The sequence below is a fragment of the Carettochelys insculpta genome, chromosome 3 (genome assembly GCF_033958435.1).
Source record: "Carettochelys insculpta isolate YL-2023 chromosome 3, ASM3395843v1, whole genome shotgun sequence".
Classification (NCBI taxonomy): Eukaryota; Metazoa; Chordata; order Testudines; family Carettochelyidae; genus Carettochelys; species Carettochelys insculpta.
Genome location: NC_134139.1, coordinates 60,224,161 through 60,245,001, shown reverse-complemented (window position 1 = coordinate 60,245,001; position 20,841 = coordinate 60,224,161). Strand labels below are relative to the sequence as shown.

General features: G+C 37.6%; 1 protein-coding gene across 4 annotated transcripts in view; it reads right to left on the bottom strand.

Annotated features, from left to right (window-relative positions):
* Positions 1 to 20,841, bottom strand: part of GPATCH2 (G-patch domain containing 2) — a 211,874-nt gene that overhangs the window by 24,296 nt on the left and 166,737 nt on the right. For 3 of the 4 annotated variants that reach the window (XM_074989947.1, XM_074989948.1, XM_074989949.1), the window contains exon 8: positions 17,135 to 17,205. In XM_074989947.1, the coding sequence (XP_074846048.1) occupies positions 17,135 to 17,205 (71 nt within the window). Of the gene's footprint in view, positions 1 to 16,150; positions 16,185 to 17,134; positions 17,206 to 20,841 lie in introns of those variants that run through there. The other variant, XM_074989950.1, reaches the window with a different exon arrangement.

Sequence of the window (20,841 nt, the reverse complement as noted above, 5' to 3'; positions counted from 1 at the left end):
GAAACACAAACTACGGCTTGTACATTACATATCTAAATTGTAGATGTAGAGAGAACTCTGACCCTCACAGTCTGGCTAGGGGTTCAACAATATGCTTCTTAGCATTAAATCACAAAAGCAAGGATTACAAATGGGAAGAAAGTGATTTGCCTGATTTCTTTATTTATCCATAGCTTGCTGCAAGCTATCATTTATAAATAGTGTTGTGGTGGGAAACTAGGCATTTGATTAGGAAAAAATAAAACTTGTTAAGACCACCTTGCCTGAAAACTTGGCTTTTGACATGCTGGTGACAGGGACTGGAGCAAGCAGTGTCAAATGGAATAATTTTAAAGGAAAGACAACGGGAACTTGTCGCCTCATTGTATGCATTTACAAATAGAAGCTTTTCAGAGTATTAGGCCTAGTTAAAGCTGCCCTCTGGATAAAAAGTGTTCCCAAGCAGCCTCAGACAAGCTTGGGAGACAAACAGATGTGACTATGGTCCCTGGCGTTTGGCAAGAACACTCACTGTCAATAAGAAAAATATAAGCATGGACAGGGCATCAGCTGCACAACAGTGGAGCAGGCCTGCAAGTGTCATAGAAATGGCAAAGTTAGGGCAGAGAGAAATATAAAGGCTGCAAAAGCCAGACTGGTGTGAACTTATACTAGTAGGCCAAGTTTTTTTTTTTTTTGTTATTATCATGCTTCAACATATTAAACAAAACACGAGTGGAAAAAATCTACCACCAGATTTCATTCCTTTTTTCCTCCGATACACAGTTTTGTCAGGAAAAAAAAGTGGCAATGTTTTACTATAAGATCAAAATGACACACTAAATATCATGTATATTAATAAAAATAAGTTATACTGTGGAAATTGCTTTCCTCATCAACATGGAAGCAGCCATTTCTAACACAAATCACCAGTGCTCATGGCTAATTGCGAAAAGGTTCTCATTCCACTGTTCAGTATTATCTAATTTCCTCTACTTTTCCCCTTCATTCTGTCAGTCTGCCTTCCTATTTTTTCCCTCCCGATAATCTTTCCAAGAAATATGGCTGAATGATACATCTTCTGAATTCCACAAACAGAAACCATTCCATTCGTTCTGTTGCCATACAAACTCAAATTTTCTATCACCTCTGTATTCTCGGTAATACAATATTTTTAATGAGCTGTTTCTCAATGCAATTATGAATGCCATCTGTAGCAGAACCAGTCACATTTGATCTAATCAGATCTTTATGGTCATTAGCACCACCCTTTCCTATCCAAAAAGCCTTTAGTCTCATGCTGACATTTCAATCCATATGCAGCCATCTTGAAAGAGGTGTCCCATTCTCATGGACCCTGGATGCAGAAAACAGACCTTTACATGCCCTTTCCACTTTGCATATGTACTTTATAATCATTTAACAAAACAATATATCTATTGTACACTAAAACAAAGATAATATAAGAAAAAACCCTAACTGTTACTTATTTAACTTCTTCTTTTCCTACTTTAAAGATGTTACGATGTTCCCAGATTATCACTACCAACTTTGCTATTAACACTCAGAATTAGAATTTCACTCTAGATTTAGTGTTTGCTTCAGTCATTACAAAGCAGTATAGCTCAGAGACTGAGCATAAGAGATCAGTTACTTCTGAATACTAATCACTTGCTGCGTAGACTTTGGAAAAATCACTAACCACACCATCCATTTTTATGTAATGAACAGCTCTCCTCCAAGAACAATTCATCTTCACCCCTACTACACCGGAAGTGGGAATTATACCAGACCTTATCTTATGAAGGTGTGTTGTGAGAATTAAATTTTATACCACTTGTCTTCAGATGTGCTAGTGCTTGTTCTAAGACTGATACCAATTTGGAGCTCCTGAACACTATTGCAATCCAAATAACACACTTTCTTATGCATTTATTTTACAAATCTACTCATGGCTCCAACATCCCCATTTGTTACTTTACTCCCATGTCTGCTTGATTTTAGGAATTTTTGCTGTTCTTGAAGAATGTAATGCTTTGAGATCCATATGCTTAACTTTTCTTCATTGCTTATAATTATCCTATCCACTGAAATGTTAATATATATATACACACCTCTTTTCCTCCCCATAGTTTGTTTGGACTTTTGATTCCACAGCAGCATAACATCAAATTATTTACCAGATTATATTCTGTACCGCTATGACATGGCACGTGTTATCTGTAAATGACGATAGTCCTTGTTTTTGTATTTCAGGCATAATTTGAAGTTTGAAAGTAGCACTTGCAGACAAAGAGTGGAAGAGTTTTCATGTTTTGTTCAAAAACATTCATATCTATTGATTTCTGTACAGCTGATTTGGAAAGCTGAAATAATGTGTTGAAACTAATTTTCACAGCATAATACAAAGAACTGATCATACACAATACTTGTCAGTCTGTTATATTCTGATTAATAACTTTCACCCAACCTCAAATACTCTAAAAACACTAACATGTATTATAGGACAGTATCGTTGAGTTCCTGCAGATGGCTGTAGAACTCTTCAGTTTTATCATTGGATGCTGTAGCTAGCGTATAGGCTTGATAAGTTACTAATGGAAGCTCTTTAGAAACAGATTTTCATAAGGCTGGACCAGACTGGTTTACATTTTAGAAGGATATAAGGGTTTTATTATGAAGAAGAAATGTCACTCACTTTGTCCTTTTTCAGTCTCAGAACAGTTGGGTATGACTGGCGACAGAACAACGTGATGACTGCAACTCATCTGAGACTTGAAATGGCTCGACAACTAATTCTTAAATAGACAATGTAATCATGCCATAAGGTGGCATGCTTGAACGTTCCTGGTGTTGATCTACACGTTGGTTTCAAGATGAGACTGAAAAAAAGAGTACTCAGGAGCTTGGATGGAAGGTATGGAAGGAGTTAATAAGTTCCCTATTATTGAAGGTGATTGCAGGGAGAAGTGTGACTTTTGCATAAGCATCCAAACTTTTGTAAGTGTAATGAATAACCAAATCTTTGAAACTTATGTGGGTCCCACGATTATATTTAGATGCCAACGTGCAAGGAAACTTCAAAACACCTGTATGATATTGTTTAGTGCTGCAAGATACTCATTTGTAGTCCACGGCCCTCACATTAAGTAGTTGATAGCAGTTCGTGGAGAAAAAATTGGTCATACTGAGACACCTAAAACTACATTTAATAATGGTCTAGGTTTTTTTTTAAATGTAATAGATAATTGCCACAGAATTCCATCATCAACTGGAGGAGGAAGTCTATGCAATTCCCAGTGGGAGGAGGATATGGAGTTCACAAGCTAAATTCTAAACGAAAATATGGTCAAAATTTTAGAACTTTTGCTCAGCCAGCATTTCCAAACTGTCTTCCGTAGAACACTGGTGTTCCACAAAATGTGAATAGGTGGTTCATGAAAAAAATTTGATGCTAGCAATATTTTTCTTTCTAAAATATTAAATAACAGATTATGTGTGTACCAAAAGTACTAAAGCAGCAACGAAGGGTCCTGTGGCACCTTATAGACTAACAGAAAAGTTTAGAGCATGCTCTAAACTTTTCTGTTAGTCTATAAGGTGCCACAGGACCCTTCGTTGCTGCTACAGATCCAGACTAACACGGCTACCCCTCTGATACTTGAAAAGTACTAAAGTATTTCAATAGTATTCAGATTGTAGGCATATAAACATTTATAATGCATTCATAATAGTAGAGTTATTATGCAACTCGTGCCAAAACAGAGAGGCAACATCACTCTTCCCATTAAAAAAAAAAACACAAAAAACAAAAACTGTCAAGTTACTTATTTTTATTTTCCAGAAATTTTCTGTGACACTAACATTTAAACTTTAAAAATATTTTTCCATGCCTACTTTGTTTTGTGTTTCTATTTCATAAAAATTGTTTTCTTAAGCTTTAAGGAAGAACAGTCCTTTTTTGAAAAATATTGTCCTTTTATTTCTGTGCAAAAGAACAGCATGAACCATCCTTCTTTTGGCTGTTATACTGATGCTATGCATATGTATGTTTTGTTTGGGGTTATACTTAACTATAGGGTTGCTAACCGTCCTTCTATCAGAAGGACATGAGTTGTTCATTCAGATGATCTTCTCTTGCTTTTTTTTTTTTTTACTTTGTAAAATGAAAGATATCTAAAAAATAAATCAACTTTTGAACATTTTGTGTGGTAAGTTTTCAGTATTAAACACCCTTCTCACCCCTGGACCAGCATGTATATTTCTGTCAATATATTCCAAGCCCAAAAGCATTCTGTGGCCAAACTGATAACTGCAAATTGATAGTTTGGGAAATGCTGTGCTATGGTATTACTACGTTAGGGATATTAGATAGATGTCTATCAGGGATGGTTTAGACAGTACTTGGTCCTGCCATTGGGGCAGGGGGCTGGACTTGATCGCCTCTCAAGGTCCCTTCCAGTCCTAGTATTCTATTCTATGATTAAAATAATGAGAATGTGGCCAGGCTATGCTCATGTTTAAAAATGACAGATGGGACCATCCCCCTTCATTGTTAGTCATTTTATTTGCTTTCTTTCCACACAACCCTCACAAACCCCTAATTTTGGGTAAGTCTGGAGGGGGGCCTGGGCAGTGGGTTTGGTCCAAGGGGTTAAGCCTGGGGTGGGTTACAGCTGCAGGCAGGGAGGGAGGCTGGAGCTGAGCCAGGGTGTGCAGGGGCTGGAGCTGGGTCTGCGGAGTTTGGAGCAGGGTCTGTGGGGGTGGTGGGCAGGGGACTAGAGCCCGAGCCCCGTGTGCCGTGCTGGGGGCTGGAGCCTAAGCCCTGTGCAGGGCTGTAGTGTGTTGTGGCTGAGAACCCCATGCTTAGGTTGGAGCTGAAATGGGGCTGTGGGGGAGGGGCTGATTCTGGGGAGGGGCAATGGGGTTTTAGCCCACCCCAGCTGCCTGCAGCAGCGGGCAGCTAAAACCCTTCTCCCTACCTTCCCAGGGTGGGGCCGGTCAGCTTGACAGCAGCACTGCTCTGGGAAGGGGGGTTTTAGCCCTCCTGGCTGCCCCCAGTGGCAGGCAGCTAGGTGAGCTAAAAGCCTTCCTCCTAACTTCCCAGAGTGGTGCCTAGTGCTGCTCTGGAAAGGCAAGGGGCAGGGGCTCTTAGCCTCCCTAGCTGCCTGCAGCTGAGGGAAGCTAGGCAGACTGACAGCCACACATCTTCAAGTTGTGTGAAACTTGTGTTAAAGTGAGTTGTGCACAACATAAAGATGGGTAAAGCAAGGGTCTACTGTATTTACTAATCCAATTTCAAGATTGCTGTCTTGCTTTTAGACACTCTCCATTATCTTATTTTTCCCTATTGTTTCTGATCACAGCTCGCCATACTCACTTCCCATCTCATGCTACTCTGCTGGAGTTAGCCTGCTTTCTGTGATGTCATAGTTGAGGAAACAGGTTACTGACTGATCTCCTTTATATCAAATATTTTCTAGAAGTAATGTCTCAATAAAACTAACATTTTACATGAAATTACTGACCAACTGGTTAGTGCTGTAAGTATGGGGACAGTACACAATATTGCTCCTACATAAAAGAGGTTTAATCCTTCCTCAAATGCAACATCTCAGTACAACTATGGCTTCTCTATGATATGCTACTACAAAACACAAGAGATGCATGCTGCAAAGCAATATATATGCAAAGCAATGGCAAACAGGTTTGTCAGAAAGAGTTCACTCCTACATCTCAATCCCATTTCCCTTTGTGGCACAGAGCCACTAAACCAAATGTTATAGTTCTTTTTGTTTCACAACTATTTCCAGTCATCTAGAGGATGTCACTGTGTTCAACAGAAGGATAACATCTGTCATTTACTGATAGGATCTGCTTCTGAATCCTGCACAATCTGGGAGTGCTTCTCCATGGAAGGTATCAGAAACCCCCCTTTTCAGATATTCCTCACCCACATCCATGTAACTTCTTATAGTGGAAGGATACTGAAAATGCAGTACTGGTAAGTGCATAGCTCATGGCTACAAGAATAGTGGTTCTGTAGACAAAGAAAAAACAAGTGATCAAAATTGTTTCTGTAAAGATGGAGGATTTGAACCGCACCTGATAGTATTATTGGATAGATTTCTCTTATTTTTCAAAAAAAAAAAAAGCCAAACCTCCATATTTTGTTCTGAATATTTGATACACGTCACCCAGTATGCCTGGATTTCTCTAACTTTAGGTCAAACCAATGTCTGAAATCTATTTTGTTGATTGTCATAAAAAGCTACATGGCATTTGTGCCTAACAGTGGTTTGGACAGTCACTGTCAGCAAGAAGTGCCAGAGATCCAAGCCAATTTCTACTGATGTCATTCTGACAGCTGCTTTGTTCTCAAGCAATTTGTTGCCCCTTTTTCCAGCCATTTCTTTTTGGGGGTTATTTGGCTTCTTTACTCAGGAAATAGATGGGGCCAAGGGTTTTCCCTCTGTAGCCACATCCATCCAAATTTACTTCATTGGAGAGTGGCAGAGATTAGATACTTAATTGCACAGCTTTTATAGAATCTGTAAAAGCTGACACTGTTTCAAGTAAGAGGGATCAGACTTTAAAGACCACGTGGATAGAGATTTTGATTAAGGCTTCAATAAACACAATTACAAATACCACCTAATCATTTATATCAGAACCTGTTGCTATGGGGAATATGGCTCAAATGCACTGGCTTTTTTCAGTGGAAATGTGTAGTAGGCACACAGAACATACTGTGAATTGGGAGCACTCTACATTGCAGAACCCTGAGATAAAGATAAATGCATTAAGCACTCTTTAATGAAACATTCCTCTAAAATATATGTTGGGTAAATAACTATTAAGTAAGTTCAGTGTTTTTTAAAATTCACATCAATGTTGCTATGGACAGATACTGTTTTTATCAAAATATATATGTAAAAAGGAAATTCAGCAATTTTCATCTAACATAACATGAAGTATTCAATATAATATTGCATGAATAGCAAAACTCCATGAAAAAGCATACTGCAGATAGCTGTAGCATAAAGTAACCAGTTTGAAAAATCAATATTTTTAAAACCAAAATACCAAGAACAAGTAAGCACTACGAACATATTGCTTACCACATGGAATTAGAAGAATCAATGAAATTTTAAATGCAAAAGTAGGCTATACCTTCTGTGTTTACTTTGTATTTATGTTATCTAAATCCAAACATCAAAATCAAAGAAAAAAATCATTCCTGAGTTGCAGTCTCCCATGCTAATTTTCAGAACCAACAGACACAGTTATAAACAACTAAGAAGAGAGTACATATTACGAGTAAGATGTGCATGCACTTGACTAGATTACTTCTTCTGTAATTAGGATTGTCTGCAAAATTTACCAGAAGTGTTTATAGCAATCTTTTTCAATTATCAATAAAAAGAAATATGCTCATTACATACACAGTAAATTGTATCATATACAACTAGAGAACATTCATTTATGTTATGAGGATAAGAGTACACTTCCCAAGTTTTATCACCTTTTTTTTTTTAAAACAAAAACGACAAACACCAACGCAGTTTAAGTAAAATCAGAATTCCATCTTAGATCTATCTACTCAGTTTACAAGTTCTGAAGCTTTTTCCTCATACTATTACAAGAATGACATCACCAACATAACAAGATTGCAGCATGTGCCTCAACCAGAGTGAAGGCTGTTACATTAACCATCAAACATGATGCTTTTTTTCCTTTTTATTAAATGTTAAACAGATGTGACAGTAACATTGTTCTATGTCAAGCTCCTTTCATATCAAGCCAATCTGTTCAGAATGCAACTTTAAACATACGACTGACATTTGTTTTAATGGAGTATTAGCACAATCTAACTATGAATGGAAAAATGTTAATATTTGTCAGTGGACTATCTCATCACGACCTACAGTACTATGACAATTGTCTTCACAATTCTTTTCTTCTAGCACTTCTGAGACTTAATTCAACTTCACCTGAACGAAGCAAGTCTCTATTGGCATCACATTCAGCAAATCCTAAGGGAAATAAATCCAATGCCACACTATCTGCCTCAGCACCCAGTTTCCAAAGACCAGTGGACTTCAACTGTGAACTGAAAGTCTTCAAAAAATTCATAATGGAGGTTTACTGTCCTCAGAAAGGATAATGCATTGTTTTTATTTCCTTGTTTCTAATTAGTAATTTAAGCATATGTTCAGCATTTAACTCTAAATGTTTGCCTTTTCCCCAAGCTCTAAGACAGCTGTCCAAGATGTGAATGCCAGAAAACATTTAAATATCAACATCTGTTGAATTATGTTAATTTAGTGTAATATAATTGGGCATGAGTTGGAACTGATCAAAAGTATATGAATTAGACAAAGGCAAAGCTAAACCAATATCTTGGTGCACAAACAAGTCAACAAAGAATGCTACAAAAGAAAAAAAATCTATTTTAACAATACTAGAAGAGACCATTCAAGACAATAGATTTTCTCATAAAGAAATACTAACAATTTGTAATTTTCATCATGGGTAACTCTGGTTTCTACAGTACTGGAACCTGCTGAGACGGAGGACATGGAAGGAACAAGTCATGATGAAAGAATAACCCTGAATATGTCCATAAAAGGGTATTTTGATAGCTATGAAGGAAAACATAACTTCATTTGTTTGCACGAGTGAAGAAGCAAGATCTATTCTATGATCAAAAGAGCTCACTCAACTTATTATAGAGTCCAGAATTCTAAACAACATGTTTTATGATTTTTTATGTCAAGTAACAATCAAAAAAAGATGGTTATGGTTCATATTTAAGTATTTGTACAATGTGCTTAGGAAAGAGATTATGTTATTGGAGTAGAATGTTGCTAGACGATAATGGTCTCCTGCTGTTCCAGAAATTCCAAGGCAAATAAACCTTTTTGTTCTAATCAGCAAATAATGATTTTGCGCTGACACTATTAACATGAATTTCCATTACACCGAAGGTGTATGTACACTTTGTAATGAGGGCATAACTCCTAGCTCAAGGAGATACATACCCCAATGAGGTAGCATGCTAAAATTACAGGGTAGATATAGTGGCATGAAGGATTACCTGTCTGAATATGAACTTAACTTTTCTAATGGGCATATACAGGCTTGTCAATTGCACATGGTGTGAGCGGCTGCTGGATATGGATTGACATGAATCAAATGACTAGCCACCATTCTTGATTTTGGCACAGGTCTAAGGAAGACAGGTATGGTATGGTATGTATGAGATTAGCAGGAAGTCCTGTGTTAATATTTGCTCATTTCCCAGAACAGCTCCAAGACAGTGGTTAAATAGGATGGAGGTTACTGACTAGCCCTCTTCATCTCATGTGAGTTTTACTCAGACTCTATGGCTGTGGCTACACTAGCCCCTCGCTTTCCAAAGGGCGATGCTAATGAGCCACTTTGGCAGATGCTAATGAGGTGCTACTATGAATATGCAGCACCTCATTAGGATAATGACGACCACATGCTTTTTGAAAGTGCTGCTTTTGAAACACACACCGCTGGTGTAGACAGGGCCTTTCAAAAGGACCCCTTGCATTTCCAAAGCCCTTTCTTCCCAAAACCAAATGGGAAGACGGGGCTTGCGAAATCCGGGGGTCCTCTCAAAAGGCCCCTGTCTACACTAGTGGTGTGCATTTCAAAAGCGGCACTTTCGAAACACACACGGCCACCATTATGCTAATGAGGCGCTTCCTATTCATCGCAGTGCCTAATTAGCATTTGCCAGGGTGACTCATTAGCATCCCCCTTTCGAAAGCAGGGGACTAGTGTAGCCACGGCCTACGAGTCAGATTTTCAAAATTCCTCAGCACTCAACAGCTCCCACTGTTGGTGCAGATCACTGTAACATGCTAGGTATGACTAAACGATTAGTACCAAGGAGCCATACCTATATTCATACTTAAAGCTGAACTGAGTTTTACACTCAAAGGTAGAATTTAACTACTTTATTATGTATAAAGAACACAGCTCTCCTTCCCTCAAAAGGCAGCATGTTCGCTTGGTAAAATCTCAAAAAATTTATTCTGCGCCCAATCACATCCACTAATTTATGAGTTACAACTGATTAAAATATGTTCTATAAGAAATTAAGCATCCAGTATCAGATGATTTTTAATTCTCATGTGTTCTTATTAATGGAAACAGAGACTGTTCTAAGTTCCCATGTAGTTAAAATTTACCAAAAGATTACATATTGACATAAAAACCAAAACAATACAGAGAGTAATATTCATTTTTACCTTCATTCAAATGAAAGTCTCTTTTATAGCAGTGCCTGACACACAATATTCTCCTACAGAGAATACCATGAAAATGGCCCTTTTCAAAATGGCTGCAATCATCTATTTTTGAATTAGACTAAATTCTAATTGCCACAAACATTGGTAGCTGATAACATGCCACCTTCTCTGAAGGTGACACCACAAGGAAAAACTCAATGTCTTCAAAAATCATTTACAGTTAATCTCAAAATAGAAACACTTATGTACATTATTGTATGGCTATTTCATAATGTTACCAAAAGAAAAAGCAAGATTGTCTGAGTACTTTAGCAGTTTCTATTTTAACATACGCTTTTTAAATTTAACCTTAATTCTCGATTTCCTGTATCTGTAGTGGATTCTATTTGGATTACAGCAACAACTCTGTAATTTTACACTGTTTAATTATAGACATACATGTAGTCTTAATTGCAGTTTAATGTATTTTTGTTGGGAATATAAATAAATGTACAGATTGAAAAAGTGAAATAGTATATAAAATATACTAATTCTTTGAGACTGCGAGAAAGATGTGTTCATTTTTCTGTATGGTGTCTAAAACCAGACTGAGTTTACATCTTTTGGTACAGTAATTTCATTCCACAGAAGCCACATTAAACAATTATAGTTCTTGTAATTAACCAGTAGTCTAATGTACAGTTTTCTTATCCCAATCTATTAACAGCTGCTCAAAAATGTAGTAATTAATGGTTTCATTTATTTTTGGCAAACTTGCAACACGACAAATAGTTTTGTATTTGCTACAAATTAGGACTCCTTCCCAAACAACAGATGACACGGTGGGAAAAAGGGAGCAGACAGCATCCTTGCACATCTTTGTCTCTTTAGAAGATCAAATAAAGAGCAGCTGTAATTCTATTTGTCACATCTGTGTTACAAAATATAGTGATCTGTATCATCAGATGAAACTGAATGAGTTCTGTTCAAATGCAAATGGAGATTTTCTTTCTTATCTGATGGAAAGAAAACTATAGCCCACATTTCTACATCTCAAGAAAAAATGTACTTTTCTGATCTCAGATTACATTTTGTGTTACTTTCTCATTTTAGAACCCTTCTTTGCATTATTAATTTGCACAGAATACCAACATAAAATAAAATCACAAAAAATAATGTAGATGATATATTCATTTTTCCAACCGACCCAAAATATTGGGAAGTCTGGAGCGAGACTTGCAAAGTTTGGTAGGTTTTGTACATCTGCTACTAGATTTTCAGGAAGATTTGGAAGGGTTGCCATAATTCCATTTATTACCCATTAACATGGGTGTGTATAATCTGCATTAAATATTCTAAATTAAGATGTAAATGTTCCAGCTCACAAAGGTAGTGAGATTAATACAGCATTGCATGTGCCAAAATAAGCTGCAGGCCCTATGTGATGGGATATGCATAACTCACACTGGCCTCGAAGGGTTAATATGCTATGGGAGTGGGAAGTCCTGCCTCTCCTCCATCCTCTTTCCACCAGCAGCCACACTGGGCATGTTCCAAAGTTTGGTAGGTTACAAAAGTTCCTGGCTTATTACTAGATATTTTATTACCAGGTATCAAAATATGACATTTTTCTTCCCCAGCTTTTATCCCAAGAAGCCTCCCTCTTTTAGGGATGTGAAGAGACTGACTGTTTCAGGCCATGCTGTTTCCTTTGGCCTTCAGGAAACAGGCTTCCCAGAAAAGAGGAATAAGATAGACTGAGGCTCCTGAGTGCTTGCACATTTTTTTTTCCAGGAGGTACTGATGTCAGCACTTCTGCATTAGTAACGAAGAAGAACTGAGGACCAGGAAATGTATTTTGCTCTTAAAAAGACAGATTTCGCATTATCTCTGGGAACCAGTGACAAATGATCAAGTTATTTTATCATATCTGGGAAAAGTGGCAGCCAATCTGTCTTGTCTTTTTCTTCAGCCTCTCTATACATGTACATACTGTACATCCCATTTATAATATGCCAGAAGAGGGGGGAAAAGAGGGGAAAAAAAACCCTGACTGAATAATTATCTCACTTAATCTGAAGATTCTTTAAAAATAATGAATACCATCATAAATAATGAAGATTATTTTAGAAGTTTAAGTGCTTCTGCAGGCTGTAATTTTGTTTTTTTCCTAATCAAGAGAGTACAGCATAGCCTAACTCCTCTAGTGTAGGGGTGAGCAAATTGTGTGGGATTGGCCCCGGTATATGTGTGTGAAATTTCATTAAGGGTGTGCAACACATTGGCTGCTGGCTCTCAAGTTCATCCACCTCATTAAAAGTGTTGAAATATGTTACTGTTTTTATGAATGTGTATTCATATTTCTGTATCGATTAACGTTTTTACATTCTAAGTACTTACTTTCTTACACAGGCGGAAAGATTTTATATATTTTTTTGTAGCAATATAACCAAAATTTCTGTTGGTTTGGATTACATTAGACAGATGGGGAGGGGGGTCCCCAACTGCAGGGGCAAAAAGTGGGGCCAACATAAAAAGTTTGCTCACCCCTGCTCTATGACTACGTAAGATGAAGAACAACAAAGATTAGGTGATCTGTGAACAGAATGGCCTTATTGCATCATACAAATGGTTTATCTAGCCCAGAATCCTGTCTTCTGAGAGTGACCAATGACAAACACTTCAGAGGGAAATGATACAATAGAATAATTATTGATTAATCCACCTTGTACTGTCAAATCCCAGCTTCTGTCAGTCAGGTGTTTAGAGCCTACTGGAGCATGGAGTGTGTCCATGATCATCTTGGCTAGCAGCTATTGATAGGCCTATTTTTCATGAACTTTAATTTGTTTTAACTGAATTATACAGTGGAGTTCCACAATATCCTCTGGCAACATGTTCCACAGGTTGACTGTGTATTGCGTGAAGAAATACTTTCTTTAGTTTCTAACCCCACTGCCTATTAATTTAATTAAGAGAAAAGCTAAGGGGAATATGATAGAGATCTATAAAATCACAAACGGTATGGAGAAAGCAAATAGGAAAGTATTATTTACCCTTAGTTCTTGTGTTATGTGAAAAAGTAAATAACACTTTCCTATTCACTTTCTCTATGCCATTAATGATTTCATAGACATCTATCATATTCCCCTTGCCTTCTCTTTCTTAAACTGAACAGACCAAGTCTTGTTTTGACACTGCATTTAACGTATGTACTACGGAAACACACCTTCATTTAAAACTTCGACTATATATAATATCTTTTATGAGGAACCCAATATAAACTCCTCCAGAAAATAACAGAAAATAAGACAATAGCAGACTGACTGTGTGCTTATCCCTTTTTACTTGACTGCTACAGTTCTGGAGTAAATTATTCCACAATTCACTGATCTAGTGCAATGCACTTTTTCCCACATATTGGCTGTGTCTACACTAGCCAAAAACTTCAAAATGGCCATGCAAATGAATACATGAAAATACATATTCAGCGCCTCATTAGTACGTGGGCGGCTGTGGCACTTCGAAATTGATGCAGCTTGCTGCCATGCAGCTCGTCCAGACGGGGCTCCTTTTCGAAAGGACCCCGCCTACTTCAAAGTCTCCTTATTCCCATCTGCTCAGAGGAATAACGGGACTTTGAAGAAGCTGGGGTCCTTTCGAAAAGGAGCCCCGTGTGGACGAGCCGCGCGGTGGCGAGCTGCGTCAATTTTGAAGTGCCGTGGCTGCCCGCATGCTAATGAGGCATTGAATATGTATTTCAGCACTTCATTAGTAAACTTCAAAATGGCCATTTGCATGGCCATTTCGAAGTTTTGGGCTAGTGCAGACGTAGCCATTGAGACAAGAACGGCAGTCACTCATTCAAAAGGTGTAAGGAAAGTCAAGCCAAATATAAAAAGTTTTCAGAGAAAATGTCTTTCAGAACAATAACCACAAAAATATATATTCACTTGACTATAAATAAGCCACTGTGGAAACTACACAAAGAAATACATTTAGTGTTGGAACAATGTCTGGACACTGTGTATGAAGCAAGCAGGAGCCTACTCCAGACTTTAGGATTCAGATAGGGAGTCTTTAGCACAAACCATAACTTGCCTCAGAAATCTCCATCATACATTCAGCAAATCCAGCCTTGCACCGGAACAACCGATACAGCTTTACTGACTAAAAGAAAAGGGTAATAATTCCACTACCCTTGCTGTTTGTTATGAAAAATAATTAAGACCAAATGACCAAACTTATTCAAATTTATTTTCTGAAAAGAATGCAGTACAGTAAGAAAAAAATTCTTATGTTACACAGAAACTGTGCTTCAAAAGATAGCTATTACCTGTAGTATCATGATTTCACAGGTTACAAACATTTTGAAAAATAATTAAAATACAAGCAACTACTTGATAAGATTTCTTGGACTTGTTTTGTTCTGTACTTTTCTGATGTTTTAAATGGATATTACATTTAAACTAATTCAACCCAGAAGTACATCCAAGGCTGTGCTAAGAAACATCAATCGGCTTATTTTGAAATTGGTAAACTCATTCAATGAGGAAGAGCATCTGTTTCGTAATAGATATTTTGAAATAGGGGCTGTGTAAACAGGGAATAGGGGCTATTTCAAAATAAGCTATCATGAGTCCAAGAACTTAATTCTGAAATAGAGTGCCTAGAAACACTAAATCCTATTTCAGAATAGCTGAGCACTACTTCAAAACTCATTTTGGTCACGTCTACACTGGACAGCCCTTCTGGAAGGGGCATGTTAATGAGCTGAGGTAGGCATTCAAATGAGGTCCAGATTTAAATATTTCATGCCTCATTTGCATATTTCCGTGAGCTCTCCCTTCTGGAAGAGCCTTTTCTCGAAGTCAATGCTGTGTGTGTAGACAGGGTTCCTTTGGAAGGAAACCCTTTCCAGAAGGCTCTGTGTTCATCGAATGGGGTCAGGGAACAATGTAAAGCTTGAAGAAAGAGTAGGGTAGAAAAGGTTTGTCAAAAAGAGATTTTGTGAGGCAGGGTTTTTGGCTTCCCAGTTCATTACACAGAGGTGCCCAACATGGGAGATGGGGCTCACCAAATTTACACACACTTTTTCCTGTGTTAAGGGGAAAAGTGTTAAGCTTGAAGAAAGAGAAGCACAAAAAAGGTCAGGAAAAACATTTTTGGCTTCCCACTTAACTACACAGAGAGCCAACATGGGGGATGGGGCTCGCCAAATTTCAACAAGTGGTGTTGCTCAGGTGGGGGTGGGAGAGGATCAGAGGATGAAGGGCCCGTTGAGATAGTCCCTTCAGTGTTACTCAGGTGGTGGGTCTAGCCCCGAATGAGTGTGCAGGGCTGGTTCCCCTCATTGCCACAGGGTCTGTGAATACAGAGCCAGTTGACATGGTCCCCCCAGTGGCAGCAAGCCCCCCAAAATCTTTCCCACCTTTAGAGCCCTTGCCGTGTGCAAGCCAGGACATGGTGCTGCCTGGCAGCATGGTCAACACTGAACAGCGGGCATGTTCTTTTATTGGGTTGGGGGCTAGCCACATGATGTGGTTGGGCAGAGGAAAGACCCCAGTGGCCTGGCACCTGCACTGGAAGGAGTGCAGCTCGTGCACAAATGTTAGCCACAGAAAAGAAGTTTCTTGGCCTCTTATACAAGCACAACCCCTCCGCCCACACCAATGGCCTAGCTGCCAAGTGATGCGGTGGGACAGTGGCTGGCGCCAGTGGTGAAAGAAAAAAAAACAACAATCAAGTGCTCAGCTTGCAGAGGTAGAGACAGAACCATGAACTCCATGTTGGGGCTATTTTTAATGGGTAGATGCACTCACAGAGCTGGTAGCAAAGAAAGACAAAAGTTTCTCAGCTTCTCATACAAGCATGACCCAATAGGGTGCCAAATTCAAATTCGTGGGCTTCCTGTTACCTTATTCCTGTGCACCCAGAGAGCTGCAGAGAAGGAAGTAGCCAGAACAGAGGACTTTAGGGCATTGTGGAATACATATAGGACACCTCCGGAGGCTAATAAAGTGTATTAATAGACATGTAATTTCCACACTAGCCTTAATTCGAACATTTAAATTCAAACTTGACACTACACCCAGTTGCTTTCTACAATGTTATATAGACCTTAGCACTCCCTAAAACTGAGCTAATGGCCTTTACAGTGAACACAGTGACATTGTAAAATTGAGCTAACTGACTTTAATTCGACTTTAACACATAGTATAGGCACAGCCTTAAGAGTTGTTTTTGATTCTATTGTAAGAGTGAGCGCAAATTTTCATTGGTGTAAATTTGTCAAGTTTCACTGGTTTCAGCAGAGTTTTGATAATTTATAACCTTGACAGAATCTGGCCACATTTGTAAAGATCTGAAAGACAGACTGTTCCCATTCCAAGATAGCATATGCATCAACAAAATTTCACATTTACTGGAACAATACAATTTGGAACTTGCTCTTTCATTAACTTTGTGCACAATATCAGCTTCATCTGACACAAAGATTTTTTTCCTAAACTTGAATGGAAAGAAATTTTGTCCCTCCAGACGGATTGGTGAAGTTGAAAATTTCACATGGAGCAGGAAGGCGGACAACTCCATTCCAGACCCAATGGCAAATTAAAACTATGCCACGATAGAGGAGCACTGTTAGGCTACCTCTACGCAGCAATGTAATTTTGAAATAATCCATTCTGGAGTATCTATTCTGAGTAAATAGTACAATATAAACAAATGTTAACAAAATAAAATTATACAGAAAAGTCTTTAAAAATGAAATTACAGATAGACAAAGCCCATCAAGGATGGAATCAAACTCTATATAAAAGTGTGGAAGATAGGAAGTAATAACTGAGATAGTGTTTTTAAAGTATATTATATTTTCAGCTTTATCTTACCTGCTAGCTGTTTTTACTGAAATATTTTTCTTGTGTCCTCTCTCAGATCGGTTATCCCTGAGGAGCTGAAGCTATACACACAAAAACAAATAAACAAACAAAAATAACATTCACAATCGTTGGAAACAAAGCCATTTAAAAAAATGTTATCGTAGTTTTGTCGTCTTTTGGTGTATTTATTTTTTCAACAATATATTGGATATTAGATATTGGATTTTAAGCAGTGTAAACTATGGAAAGCCCACTAAAAATGCCAGAAGTTTGGGAGTTAGTGCCTTGTTGACAAATTCATGATAAGATATTACAGCATTTAAATAAAATTTTGTAAAGATACATGTAGAGTTAAGATAACTACATATCCCTTAATTTAAAACCCGATCTTATTAGAATTTGTAATAGGTCAGTGAGTTCATTGCAGCTAACTCACACGATTAACTCAAAAATATTAATTGCAGTTAAAAAAATCCTTGCCATTAATTGCAGTTTTAATCATTCTGCTAAATAATAGAATACCAATTGAAATGTATTAAATATTTTAATGTTTTCTACATTTTCAAATGCAACAGAGAATACACAGTGAACAGTACCCACTTTATATAATTTGATTACAAATATGTGAACTGTGGAATAAACCAAAACAGCATTTTTCAGTTGAGCTGTACTGTAGAGTGATCTCTATTGTGAAAGTGCATCTCATAAATGTAGATTGTTACATAACTGCACTCAAAAACAAAACAATATAAATCTCAGTGTAAATACAAGCCCACTTAATTCACTTCTTTCACTGGTCTTATTAGTGACAGGTGACCCACCCACCCCCTTTTTATTCCTCCCTGGATATATAAACCCTGGATTCTAATTATCTACTCCAGTCTAAAAATATCAACAAGTGGGTCTTACCCACAAAAGCATTGTGGGTAATCAATACATTGGTTAGTCTTTAAGATGCTACAGGACTGCTTGTTTTATATCATTAGCACATCTGGCACATAAATATTCTGTGATGCTAGCTACAACAATGCCAAGTAAATACCTGTTTTCACTTTCAATTGACACTGTAAACAGGATGTTGGCAGCATTATTTCCTGCAAATGTAAACAAACTTGTTTGTCTGAGAGGACAAGAAATAGGACTGAGTGACTTGTTGGCTCTAAAGTTTTACACTGTTTTATTTTTTGAATGCACTTATTTTTTATTCATACTTTCATGCACAAAAGAGATTGCACTAAACTACTTGTAATAGGGGAACTGAGAAACACTATGTCTTTTGTATTTTACAATATAGATATCTGTACCCAAAAATAAAGTGAGCAGTGTACACTTCACATTCTGTGTTGTAACTGAAATGAAAATATTTCAAAAGGTAGAAAACACCCAAAAATTTAAATAAGTATATTCCGTTATTTAACAGCTTGATTAATCATGTGATTACCCACAATCAATTTTTAAATTGCTTGACAACCTGACTTCATGGTTTTAGAAAAGACATTTGAAGTCAAAGAATTTCAGAGTTCCATTCCACAAATATTACCCTGACTCCGAACTGTGAAAGGCTATGATAAGGAATCATTCATTAAATTATTTATACCTTCAAAATTCTCTTTATTATGAAAATGAAGAGAGATGCTCACATTAACGAAATATTCTGATTAGCACTGGCCTCTAAACAGTTAAGCTATGTTTGTAAACTGTGCTGAGACCCCAAAAGTTGAAAATTTCAGAGTACCAACAAAAGCTAAATACCCAAATTTCCTAACACTTTCAGCTATTACCTTGCACTTTTGATCAAAACAATGTAGGTTCTAGACCAAGCTATTCTTGAGCTTCTTGCCAAAAAAAAATACATTGGTGAGGACATACTATTTCATTCTTCAAAATGAGTCTCCAATGTATATGACACTTCTTAGTGTGAGAGTCATGTAGCAATAACACAGTGAGAAATGGCTGCCAAATAATTACACAGGGAAAGTGCAAATGTAACCCACATGCCTATGTGTGGTTCAGTGTCCCATGTAGTGGCACCAAGACCACTTCCCAGAGAACAAACGTATGTCTTCTATAGCCTATGCCAAGAAGCATCTCGCTTTCAGCTCAAACTGTAGCGGCTCCTGCACTAAGCTTCAAAGGTCTCAGGTTCAAGTCTACCTGTGGGCAGTTACACAAACTAATAAGCAAAATAATTCAAATAATTTTTGAAGAGAACCAAGACTTCAACAAAAGGATACAAAAGTGTTGAGCAGAACTGAACACAAAAGTTAGCTACACAAAGGGCTTGTCCACACTACCTCCCTACTTTGAAGGGAGGATGGTAAGTAGGCTGTTGGGAGATTATTTATGAAGTGCTGCGGTGCATATGCACAACTTCATTAAGCAAATCTCCCTCCCCACCCCCGTAACTTTGAAGTTTTAAACTTCAAAGCGCCAGCTTGCATCTAGCCACAGCTCACCTGCCAGTATTTTGAAGTCCCTTTACTCCTCAAAAGTTTAAAACTTCTACGTTGCTGGGGGGGGTGGGGTAGGGAATTTGCTTAATGAAGTGCTGCATATCCCAACACCCTACTTACCATCCTCCCTTTGAAGTAGGGAGGTAGTGTAGACACAACCAAAGGCCGTAGAGACCTAGGCAGTACTTCACTGAAGGTGGTCAGAAAAAAATTTGGGGACATACTTGGGGACCTCACAGGATCACTACAGAGATGAGCAAGTGCCTCAAATAACCTTGTTAGAAGGGGAAGTATTCTTGTTGAATAGTTTACCTGCTACATATTTCTGTTGTGACCAGCTAATTAAAAAAGCTCTAATTTATTACATGTTTACTTGAAAAATTAAAAAATGAAATGCAGCAATACTACTATACCATGGCAGGTAAAACCCAGTCATACAACCTGGTCTTCTGATGCTGTGAGTGTCATTTTTTATTGGTGTTAAACTTTTTTCTCTCTTCTTATACAGGTCCTGAAGTACAGACCCATCACATTTTCTATGGTATTTGATAGGGATGGTGATAGGTCCTGCTGTGAGGGCAGGGGACTGGACTTGATGACCTCTGAACGTCCCTTACAGTTCTATGAAATGTGTATATCTCCATTTAATAATTATATTCACTGTATGAATTAGCCAGTCTGGAGATGTATTAATTTACTTGACCATCAATGACACTGACAAAACTATAAAAACATCTAATTATTTTACAACCCAAAAAGTAAAATTATTTTAAACAATTAGAACATAATTTTTGATAAAATATTAATTCCTTTACCATTACAGGTGTTATTCACATTGCAGTCAGGTTTCATGGTGGATGAGATATCACCAGCATAATGGATGCTGGGACACCAATTACCACTGAAACCTGCATGGCTAGTATGCATTTTAGAACCCTCAAAAACATTAATAGAGGTATAAGTTAATTATCAAGTAATCTCAGATATTACAGATAAGAAATAGTTTATGTTTTAACTGCAACTCTCAAAGGGTTACTTATTACAAATAGTAAATGTGACATCATAAAGCCAGATTTAAAACACTAGTGCATTTCTTGGACAAGAAATACAAGTTTCAAAATGATGTGACAAACATCAAGCAAAACTGTCTGTATACCTGTTAAATGTCAGCTGTGCTAGTCAGTATACTAGAACATACAATATTTTCACAATTTACAGCCAAACTGTAATCAATATTACTTCACCTTATTAGGCTTCAAGAAG